This window comes from Amborella trichopoda, chromosome 2, assembly GCF_054954075.1.
Source record: "Amborella trichopoda isolate Santa Cruz 75 chromosome 2, AtrichopodaSantaCruz75HAP2 v2.0, whole genome shotgun sequence".
NCBI classification, from domain to species: Eukaryota; Viridiplantae; Streptophyta; class Magnoliopsida; order Amborellales; family Amborellaceae; genus Amborella; species Amborella trichopoda.
The window spans coordinates 2171712-2184076 of NC_142337.1; the positions used below are offsets into that span (position 1 = coordinate 2171712).

The window sequence follows — 12365 nt, forward strand, 5'->3', positions numbered from 1 at the left end:
GAATTGTCATTTAAAAGAGAAAAAAAGTGCAAAAAATTGCTATTATACATTAATGGAAAATTTTAGAAAAATTCCTTGAACAAAAATGGAAAAAATTAGAACTATTTTTCTTTATCATATGCAGAACTGGAGCTGGCGCTGAATTGGCGGGGTATTCCAAAAACTCGCCGAGTTCTCCCCCCTGTCTCTCTCTCTCCAGTCCTGCTGCATTTGCTCTTTCTCTCTCTCTTGCTGCATTTGCCATCTGTTCTATCTCTCTCTACATTCTTGACAGCATTTGCCATCTCTTTCTACACCCTTCACTGCATTTGTCATCTCTCTGTAACACTCTGAAGCATGTGCCATATATAATAATACAACTCTCTCTCTCTCTCTCTCTCTCTCTAGTACACAGACCACCCGGAAGAAGTGCAACCCTGTGAATCGCTATTCTTTCTCTCTCTGAGTACATACTACATTGAGCAACCGCTAGAACTGCAACTCAGTACTCTCTCTCTCTCTGTGAGGCCAGCTTCAATGGACTACGAGAGGATACACAAAGTGCAGGTACTTCAACAGTTAAGACATTACAGCCATTGAGTTTGCAAGTGGTTTAGTTGTCTATCTTTTCTCTATTTGAAATCATTTGGGCCATGTGGTGAACTTGGGTTCTTTGATTTGTTCTGGGTTGTTACTTCGTAGAGGGGCTCTGATTGGTTGTAGAGAAAACAGTTATACTGTGGTTTTCATGGAGTTGTCCTATCTCTTAATCTTAATGGTTTCGCAGCTTTTGCTTAATTTGGTCAGGTCAGGAGCACATTGGTTTTCCCCATGACTTTCTCTCTCTCTCTCTCTCTCTCTCTCTCTCTCTGGTTTTCATGGAGTTTTGGGCTTTTAGCTTCTCGTCTACTGTGGTTTTCATGGAGTCTTGGCTTATCACTTCCTTCTCTCAGGGTGGTTTTCATGGAGTTTTGGCCTATCTCTTAGTGAGTTTTATTTAAATTGGTGTGTAAAAGGTTGTTCTCTCTCTCTGGTTTGCTTAAGGTGGTCTGGAAGAAAGTTTTTTCTCTCTCTCTCTTGACACTCTTGAAATGATAGTTGATGGAAATTTGATTGTGTAAATTTGCCCCCTTTCCTGAATATAGGGAGGAACACGTTCTCCTACTAAAATAAGGCTTAAACTATTGGGATCTCAAAATAAGAGGAAGGAAGGAGGGAGTGATTCATCAAGAACATCTCCTACTAAGTTTGAGGACTCAGAATTTGCTAGAAACAGCTTATTGAAAGGAGATGGTGAAGAACTATGTGAGCCATGTAAGCAGTTATTTTTCACTTCAAGTTTAGCATTTTATTTCAACTTGAAACAGGGTCCTCTCTCTCCTGTAGGTAGGACTTTGTTCTATTTCTCTTCATAAACCACTGATTATTGCCCTTCTTTTATTTCTATTGCATGCTTGCAGTTACTAATTCAAATTTCTAGAATGTGGGGCTTTGGAGTTAGAACTTGTGTACTTGTCTTCCATGAATGAGTGACTGTTTTTAGTGGTTATAAGCATTTTATCATTTTTCTTTTATTTCGTGGGTTTCAAAATTCAACAATTTGGGATTTTTCTTCTTATGAATTTGTTTTAAAACTCCAATCAGGTGCATCAAATGATCTCGAAGAATGCCAACCCCACTACTCTTCCATAGCCCTCACTAATGAGGAGGGTTTTCTTGATTCAAGCCCAGTTGATCAGAAGGAAGTCCAAACCAAGGAAAGTGAACCAGTTCACTTCAGGGTTCAGAATTCTGCAAGACTTATTAGTGACACAGTTGGGTCTAACAGTAACTTGGATTTAGTCCATCATTCAGTGAGAAACTCAGAAGATTATAATGAAGAAAGCACCAATTACTCTAGTTTCGAGTTTTACAAAGAAGAGAAAGGAGGTCAAAAATCATCACTGGGGCCATTGACTAGGACTTCAAGCTCCAGCTCGAAGTGGGTTGATGCGGAGAAATGGGTTATTAACAAACCAAGAGTTCAATATCATCCCACTATAAATACAAATCCAATTAAGAAGAATTCATTTCAGGGTCAGGTGACCAAGCAATCAGGGATTCATGCAACAAGGGTGGCACCAGAAGCCATGGCTTCAGACCAAAAGGTTCTCCTTTCCCATATTTTGGTGACAAAGAAATTTGATTCAGAACTATCCGTATCTGAAGTTAGGCCTCCGGTTCATATAGAGAGGACTTCAGGTGCAGCTAGTAAGTGGGGTTTTATCTGATTGATTTGTGTATTGCTTAGTTAAAATATCTCTTTGAAATGGAATTTGATGTCATATTTTTTAAGACTCCGAAGTAATTTTAGTTACTGTGCTTGAATCGATTATGTGATATGGATACAAGTGGTTTGTTTATGTGATATGTCTTTGCTCTGTTCTCTAAGATTATAGTAAACTTTCAATGTGAAATATTGAATTTTAACCCATAAGCAAACTCAAATTGATAGATTTGGTTGGAATAAAATTTACATTCTAAAATTATTATATTCTTTGGACCAATGCATAAGAATACTTGTTCTTAGGTTGTTGCTCTGTTTTCTTCAATATTTTTATTCGACAGAATATTTTTGCAGAGCAACCTACGCCTGCCTATAGAATCTGACTTTCATTAAGGCAATAACATTTTTCCAGTAATTTTTCATTTTCCATTGAAATTTTCCTGATGACCGTTATGTCATTGGCCCAGACCTTTTCTGTTTTGTTCAATACTGATGTGTTGTCACTCATTTTTTTCACTCAAAGGGAGGGAGCCACCAGACCAGGGGCCCACTCGCTCTCCTTATCACTGTCCATCATTTCATCTGACAGTAATGAACCCAATGAATAACAGCTTTCCTTTGTGCATCGGACTGTAGTCTATTCAACTGTAAGAACCCAGAAAATGAATTTTCTTGATGACCGTTATGTCATTGGCCAAGACCTTTTCTTTTTTGTTCTTTTTTGTTCAATTGTGATGTGTTATCACTCATTTTTTTCACTCAAAGGGCAGGGGCCACCAGAACAGGCCATGGCCACAACAGTGGGTCCCACTTGCTCTCCTTATCACCGTTCATCATTTCATCGAACAGTCATGAACCCAATGAATGACAGTTTTCCTTTGTGCATCGGACGGTAGTCTATTCAACCATAAGAACCTCAGATTCTTACCTCAATTTGTAATTTTTACAGCTAATCAAGGACCGTATTTCCATTACAATGGAGTTGAAACCAGTAACTCCGAAGTTTCAGCAGCTGTGAAATCGGTGTGTATGAGAGATATGGGAACAGAGATGACCCCAAGTGCTAGCCAAGAGCCTTCAAGGACTGGTACTCCTACTAAAGCTACAACACCAATAAGAAGCCCTGTTTCTTCTCTTCCTTCTACACCAGGAAGAGCTGAACCTGCTAGTTCTCCAAGAGAGACAACTGGTCAAGAGTTAGCTCAAAATTTAGATTATCACAAGAGAGAGTTATCTGAAAGAGAATTGCATTTGAAGACTAGGAGAGAGATTATGGCACTTGGTATGCAGCTAGGAAAGATGAACATTGCAGCTTGGGCAAGCAAAGAAGAAGAGGACCATCGTGCTTCTGAGTCTCTCAAGACCATGGATGAAAGTGAACTTCTAGAGAGAATGTTCAGAGCGCGTGCATCAGAGTGGGAGGAAGCTGAAAATACAAAGCATAATGCCAGGTATACATAGATATGGCTCCCCTGATCCCGTTGGAATTTCTTGGTTGTTTAGCGAATTTGTCATATGACTGGGCTCTCTCTCTCTCTCTGTGCAAATTAAGAAAGCAAGGACATTTCAAAAGTAAGGGCATGAAAAGAAGAACACACAATGAAGCAAATGTAAACTGGCAACTTATTATGTAGGACGAAAATTGCTTACATATAACAATAACTTCCCAAGTTTTTTCAACTGTGTTATCCATGCATACTTTACAGAACAGAAAAATTAAAAATTCGCTCTTCAGAATCTGTTGTTTGAATAATATCTCAATGACACTAAAGAATTTCTGAAATTTGTTCCATTAAAGGATTAGGGATTTTTAAAACATGAATTTGAAACATCATAGGTTGATGAAAAATGCTGAATGCCCTCTGGAATGCTGTATACCATAACATTTTGGAATATGGTATGCTTTCTCTTCCAAATAAGAGGTAAAGTTGTAGTATTTGTTATAGCTTGGAAATAGAATACAAGATTTTCAACTCGCAAAACCATTGATCATTGTTGCTAGAATATACCGGTGTGGTTGTGCTGAAAAAGGTTCAGTTTTATTTGAAAGTTTAATTATACTATAGTCCAATGAAGAGTTGAAAAAACATAGACATAGTCCATCGGGGTCATTACTGTCCAATTGAATGGATAGTGATAGCAAGAGAGTAGGATCCACCATTAAAGTCATGGCCACTCTGTTGGGCCATACTCTCCCTCAATCCATCATTTCATGGGACATGTCCATAATCCCTGAGGACTGCTGCTTCCCATAGTCCATTACAATTATTGAGTACGCTCTCCCTGCTGGAATTGGTCTCTCTGCAGCATAAATAAATACGTAGCTTGCAGTCAATAATAATACTCAGTAATTTAAATTTTCCAGATACAAGCGTGAAGAAATCAAAATACAAACATGGGAGGCTCACCAGAAAGCCAAAACAGAAGCTGAAATGAGGAGAATTGAGGTACTCTATGCCACTCACTACTTGCAAATTTTTATACTTACAGTAATAGGCATAAGTTATCACTTTACCATAATTGTAGAAACTGGTATTTAGTTGCAGTTGTTTGTTTAGCATGACTTGTTGCCCAACTTTGCCATCTTTCTATTTCTTATTATGATAAATCAGATCTCCTTTTTTCCATGTTATTATCATTGGGGGAACAAATTGGGGTGCTTTTTAAACATGTTTACACGCACATACACACACAACATCCACCATAATTTTCTATATTGAAGGAAATATGTACTTGTTATTATCATTCTTCCTAATAAAATCTCTGTCGTCGTCATCACCATTTTCTTTTCATAATATGCAAAGAAACACAAACTACTTGTAGATTGAGATGGTATGCTATACAACCATGGAGAATATAAATGGTTAGCTCTGCGGTTGTTCACCCAGTGATGAACAATGGAAATTCACCTGTGGTTCACCTTTGTTACGACTAAGCTCTTCCATCTGTCACCGATAACAGATATAGCTGATGCCCCCGTAGTGCACCGTGCACCACAACATCCATGCACCTCATACCATTGGTGTGCCATATTATCATCTACAATATAACCAATACAAAACCGCGTGATCATGGTAAGTGGTAACAGTATGGCTCCTCACCGTCCCATCAATGGTTTTGATGGAGATGGAGGGAGACTGCGTCCCTCAAAAATGTCACTAATTCACTGGTACATACCAGTCTTCATGACTGTCCATTGATTAGATGGCGATGATGTCAACTACCTTATTGTTCCTGAGATCATATGTCATAGTATATCTTTTCATACAATTTACCATACCATATAACATTTATACTATATAACTTTCTCCAGTGAGCAGTATATGAAATATATAAAAGAGTATGTAGTAATGACTATCAGTATATGACTATCAGTATGACTACAATATATAAAATAGTATGTACTATTCAGTATAAAGTAGAATGACTATTATGTAGTAGTATATACCAATGTTCATGAACAAGGTCGGACTCGGTAGTCAGTAAGGTCTCGAGTCAGTGTCATATATTCCAACGTGGCTTACTTAGCTGAGTATGTATAAGTAATAATGATAAAATATAGGAATAGCTCCTCGGCACTCTGCTGAGTCTGAGTAACTCGGGCGAGTCCAGTGGACATGCCCGAGTTTTAGAAGACCGGTATATACTATACTATATATTATATGCCTATGGAATGTACCGTACGATTCCATACCACACTATATATTATATGCCTATGAAATATACCATACGATTACATACCACATACCAGTTTAATTAGCATTATCTGTAATATACAGATTCAGTTGGAACAAATGAGAGCTCGGGCGTATGAGAAGCTGATGAACAAGCTGGCGGCAGCTAGGAGGGAAGCAGAAGAAAAACGAGAAAATGCTGAAGCCAAAAGGAATCAACAGGTGATTAGAGCAGCTCGACAAGCTGACCACATTCGTCACACTGGTCGAATTCCGGTGTCTCTCCTTTGTTGTAGTTGGTTCACTCGCTACTGACGATTTTTCTCTCTTCTTATTTGGGGAAGCAGGCCTGAAACTGATCCCAATGAATCAGTTGTAAAAATGTGGAATATCATCTATTGATGTCATCAGATTTAGAAGCAACTAGCTACCCACTTTGTAATTTTATGAGATTTTCATGTTCGACCCCATATTGAAGAGCGAGATTAAGAGTTTAGAAGAGTATATTACTTTAATTTTCATGTTAAGCATGTGTCTAAGTGTCTTTTCTCATATGATATGTCATTCTTAACATGTTTGAGAGAAAGAAGCGGGGGGCGGGGGGGGGGGGAAGAATGAAATGAAAGACATTTTCAACAATCCGATTAAGATCTGATGGCTGGGAGCATCTCAATCTAAGATGTATGGATGTAGAAAAGAAAAAAAAAAAAGAGACTTTCAAAATCTAAAAAAGAGTACATCTTGTAATACATTATCTAGACCAATCATTCTCAAGATTTTCATGCTTGTAGATTTGTTCGATATATACTATATTTTGATTTTTAAATTTCATAACTAGATGTGAAATAGATTGTCATGTCATTATTGAAATTATATCTTTTGACGGGCTTTGGAGGTGTGCCTGGATAATTTAAGGTTGACACTTTATATAAACCACACTAATAATTGAAATGAATTATCCAAAGAAAATACAAGATGGATAACCTTTTAGGCTCAAAATTCATTTTCTATATAATACATGGTTGATGGTAGACCTATGAAGTTTCAGATCCCCAACTCTACTCCAAGATTTATTTTGGAAGGGTAAACACGATATAATAGATGCATTTAGGGACGCGTTTAAACCCTAACCTTAAAATGCAATACCTTTTACCCAAAGTTATTGGGGATTGTCTACGAAGAGACTTTTTGTCTTTTATACATGGAGGTTATAATCATTTTTATTCATTAGATGTCAAATTGAATGGTTTGGGATGAGTCACGAAGTCTAAGAATTATTTTTGTGTAACTTTGTGTCTATTCAATGAAACTCTTACAACCGCCCATTTTGAAATTTAAGAGACACGAATTATTATAATCTTCATGCATAAAAGATAAATGATCTCTTTATAGACAATCTCAAATTGTTGGACACTGGGTGCACATTACCAGCCAAACTATAATTGAAAAAGTATTTAATGAGTCCACTGACAAAGGATTTAGGACCCAAAACACATCCTAAATTGCTACAAGCTTATTTTCACCTCAAATTTCAGAATTTGGAACTCCAAACAGGCAAATATCATGATCTGTGTGTCATAATTTATTATAAAGATTTTAAAACTCAAATTATTTTTTGTCAGATTCATGATACTCTGATCGAGGGAATAAACCTAAGAGATTTTAGGTTCAAAATCCATCTCAAATCGATTGACAGAGGGCAGCCTCACTATAACAGCGTTGAATTGGGAATCTACATCAGTTGTCAAAGGACAGTGGATGGGAACCATAGTGCACATGATGGAAGGACACCATCACCCTTCCATCTTGAGAATGGACGGTGGTAAGCCCATTTGTGTAGGTAGACCATACACAAGGGATTGTCCTTTGCCTACAACTTTTGGGTTCTTATTAAATTTCTCGAATGACTCATATAGAAATGAGTCACCCCTTAAAAATCTATTTTTTAGATGAATTTTTTCACCTAATTTTGAAGAACATGTAATCTCTAACGTAGAGATCATGAATATGAAAAAATAAGTAAGTTTTGAAAATTAAAAATAATAAGTCTATTAAAAAAATATTTAGAACCATTAATTTCGATTGTTTTTAGATGAACCACCTATTTACATCCATCTTTAAGATAGATACTCTATACCTCGGGGACCGCAAATGTAGAAATGCGGTCCCCGACACATGAAATAATTTTCCTTCTCAATTACATTGATCAATTTCCCAAACCCCATAAATATGATACGGGGTGAATTATTTTCCTTTGCCAAATTACAACTAATGGGGGAGTTGTCTATACTTCCCTTACTGCATAAAGCTAATATATTTCTCCCTATCCAACTATTCATTTTGACTGGTCGTTTTGAATGGGCGGCTGAGACGACCCCAATCATAATGTCACGTATCTATACTATTTTATTTTTAACCTTTTTTTTACAAAATATTTTTACACCAAATTTTGGGCATCCACTTCTCTCTTAAACATATAAAAAATATATTAAAAAATTATTCCCAAAAATAAAATAACTAAAATGCCCCTAAAAGTTTCAAGTGTATTTTGGTTATTGTATTCTATCAAAATATTTTTTAAATTTTTTTTTTATGTGCCCTTGAGATGATAGCACGTACCAATTTTTATATTCATGTAATTTGTAGGAACAAAATTAAAAATAAAATACTTTGAGGCGTTAGCCTAGATTAAACAATAAATGACTCACTTAATCTGCATTGTATGCTGGATGAGGGCAAATATATATCTTCTATACAGTAATACAGTAGGGGAAGTATAAAAACCTTTCACATTACTAACTCCCCCCTGAAGAGCACGATACTATTTAGGCAGATCCAGTTTTGGTTTGTTAGCTATCTCGTCTATTTATATATGTCCCCCCTCCAAATTCATTTTCGAGATGAAATTTGGATTTAAATTTCTAGGGGTCGAAAATCTCTACCAATGTAATTATCAAAATAAATAAATAAATTTAAAATTTTAAAAATAATATTTTTAAAAATTATCTTTCAATCAGTGATTTCACCTTTTTGGGGGCATCATTTTGTTACAAATAGGCTCCAACGGACATTTTGGGGAACATTGTCCAACAACTAAGTCTCCTTACGCATCAAATTCTTTCCTTATTTAGATTTGCGACATGATCAGTACTTTTAACAACACTTTTCTTATCAATTGAAATAATTTGATATTTGGAACACTCAATGTTGCAATTTGATGTTTCAAATAGTTTACGCATCATTCAATAAGATTTCATGCTCTCTCATAACTATCTTTCTATTTACTCCCTCCGTTAAAACCTAATCTAAGAGTATTTTAAGACTCCAAATTCTACGGATGTGCAGTTTTCAAGTTATAGACTAATCTCAATAAATAAATAAAAATAAATTGCATTCTCTATGCATTTGAAAAATAATAATGTGCCAAGATTAAACAAAAATTGTTCAATTTTTAGACAGTGACATCTAAGTATAAAAAACTCTATATTTAAAAGTTCTTTTCATTTAAAAATAATCATCCAATAATTCTTAGATGTTTCCCAAAAATTCATATTAGTTGATCTTCTAACCGATGCAGTAGGTGTGCAATATATGCTCCCGCCAGGAGCACAACGTACACGCTCTTTGAAATATTGAGGATTACAAAGTATTTCCACTAAACATTGATTAATTCTCAATATGAATGAGACGGCAAATAATTTGTTAACGAATACCAATTAACGGCTCTCATCACTACTCTCATCATCATTGTCAAAGCTTTTTTTCAACTAATTGAGATCGGCTACATGAATCTTAATCTGCCATTAAGCTCTATTACCCTACGTGAGGTCATGAGTCCTCAATTTTATTTTTATTACTTCAAACCATGTCATTTGGGACCCTACCATTTACCCCTTTTTAACCTTCAACTTGAACTAACTCGTACCTCGTAACATGTTTATCGGGTCTGCACCACATATAGCCAGCACACCGAAGTCTGGATTTGATGCTATCCAAAATCACCCACATAAAGAAATCCCATATTATGTTGAATTGGGTTTGATATTGATAGGTTTTTTAAAGGAAATAGAAATTAAAAAAAATACGACTCTTGAATAAATCACTTGGTTTTTGAGATATATGTAACAGTTATAGGAAGTGTCCTGAAGTTTCCTATTTAGTGTAGATTGCTAAATATATATATGGGATGAAAGAGCAAAGAATTTGTGTGCCCCCTCTAGAGAGAGAGGGGGCCATGAGTTTCCTGTGCATGAGATGCAAGGTCTCCCCTTAAAGAGAAGAGAGCTTCTTATGAAGAGAAATATTATAATAGTACCGCCTTTAGACTCCTAAAGATTGAAATGATGGTGTCTCCTTTAGACTCCTGAAAATTGAGAGGTTGGTTTCTTATAGATAAGTGGTTCCCATAGAGATTTTGGTGATTTCTCCTTTTAGTTAAAAAGAAAGTCAGTTTCTTGTTGCTTTCACGTCTTTATATGGTGTTGTTGGTAATGATTGCCAAAATAAAAGAGAAGAAAAAACGACATGTGGTGTTAGTCAGGAGAGTGGCTTAAAAGGTTGTTCGACTGGGTTTTTGTTGAGGGTTAACTCTGTGTTCTAAAATCTCTGATATAACTTTCATTGGTATAGTGGATTTCAGTTTGTTGTGTCCATGGATATAGTTATGTGATGAACCACATAAATTATTTGTGTTTTTGTAGTATGTGTTTCATGCTTTATTTGCCAAAATAAACGCATCAGATTTAGAGCTTCCTCGTACATCTTATCGCCTATTGGTGCCAACCTAAATTTTCTCGAATGTATTCATTTTGAATTCTATTCATTCTTATCTTGTCACTCATCCATCTTAACATCCTCATCTCTACTACACTCATTCCATGAGTGTAATGTTTATTGACTGCCAAACATTCCACCTCATAGAGCAAAGCTAGTCTCATTCAAGTTCATTGGTATGCATCAACCACATAAAATTCAGTTGTACATCTTCACTTCACCCACCCAACTCTCATCATTCCGCTAACGCAAACCAAGCCTACTATGTGCTAGCTAAGTATTAGAAAAGGGCAACAAGCCGTTTTAACCCTACTTTAAAGGCCTGTTTTTAAAAAGAGAAATCAACATTAACATCCCACGTATTACCGATATTTATTTAGAATTATACATTAGGGGATCATTTACTGTTGTTACAAGAAGGCCACAATCACTTTTAACCATTAGATTTCAAATTGAAGGGCTTGAAGTGTATCAGAAATTAACCTTTTCTTTTTAGAACTTTGAGTCTAGTCACGCTTACAAGTACCCGATCTAAAATTTGACAAAAAAGAGTAATTGTGACATCCTTGTACTAAAGTAAATGGTATATTTGTAAACATTTTCTATTTAAAAATCCCACTTAAGAATAGTTTTTTACATTCATACCACTTTTTCCATTTCTTTTTCTTCCAAATTGCCCCTATTCTAGACTTTAAACGTCTAAAGTTGAGTTTGAAGTTCTAGACCTTGAAGATTCCCTCGGATGAAATCTAAAGTCGGTGTTATTTGGACCTTAAAGGTCCGAAGTTGACAACTTCATACCTTAAGTTGTTCCAAACTCAACTTCGAACCTTCATAATATGAAGTAAGGACATGGTAGACAATATAAGGTGTAAATGTAATAAAAAGAATTTAAGGGAAGTACAACCGTATAGAATATATCCGAGTAGATTCTCTCCCCACCACCCTCCAACCTATTCAGCCGTCTAATTTAGATTAAGTGAACCACAGATAGTTTGATCTACATAAGATGCCTTAAGAGTTTTTTTTTTTTAATTTTTTTTTTACAAATTATATGAATATAGAATTTGATATGTGACATCATCTCAATACGATGCACCTAAAAAATATTTAAAAATATTTTTTTGTAAAATACAAAAATCATAATTCCTCTAAAACTTCCAAAAGCATTTTGGTCATTTCATTTCATTGGGAATATTTTTTTATAGGTGCGAGTTTAAACGATGAGTTGATGCTCAAAATTTAGTGTCAAAATGTTTTGTAGAGAAAAAAATTAAAAATAAAATATTTTTGAGATGCGACATTGTGATTGAGACTATCTCAACCATCTATTCAAAATCGACAGTTGGATAGAGGAAATACATATAATTTATACAATAGGAGAAGTATAGAAAGCTTGCCTAAATTTTAAAAGAGAATTCTTAAATAACAGATATTTGGGGTTTATCGGCGTAAAATTTTCTATTTTAAAAAACGAGATGAAATAATTCCATAATGAAAGTCACATGACGCCAGCCTGTACACTAAGATTTTTGAAAAAAAAAAAAAAAAAGAGCAGGACATGCGAAAAGCCATCCAAATCGATTGGTCCAACTTGAGCAATTCCCTAGATTGGATCATACGGCTGAGTCACCAAATCGATGGGTCCAACTTGGGCAATTCCCTGGATTGGA

The 12365-nt window shown here is 35.5% G+C and overlaps 1 protein-coding gene across 1 annotated transcript; it reads left to right on the plus strand.

The window, feature by feature from the left end:
- Positions 1-252: 252 nt before the first annotated feature.
- LOC18427211 (uncharacterized) lies at positions 253-6423 on the plus strand. Its single transcript, XM_006836265.4, has 6 exons — positions 253-546; positions 1125-1293; positions 1624-2229; positions 3195-3696; positions 4611-4692; positions 6025-6423. Exons 1-6 carry the CDS (start codon positions 517-519, stop codon positions 6232-6234), a joined length of 1599 nt encoding a protein of 532 aa, XP_006836328.2. The 5' UTR covers positions 253-516; the 3' UTR covers positions 6235-6423.
- Positions 6424-12365: the final 5942 nt, after the last annotated feature.

Excerpts from the sequence above, each read along its gene's own strand:
- LOC18427211 (XM_006836265.4), top strand. The coding sequence starts at position 517 with ATGGACTACGAGAGGATACACAAAGTGCAG. Across the intron at positions 3,697-4,610 it reads AATACAAAGCATAATGCCAG|ATACAAGCGTGAAGAAATCA; the intron begins GTATACATAGAT and ends TAAATTTTCCAG. Across the intron at positions 4,693-6,024 it reads CTGAAATGAGGAGAATTGAG|ATTCAGTTGGAACAAATGAG; the intron begins GTACTCTATGCC and ends TGTAATATACAG.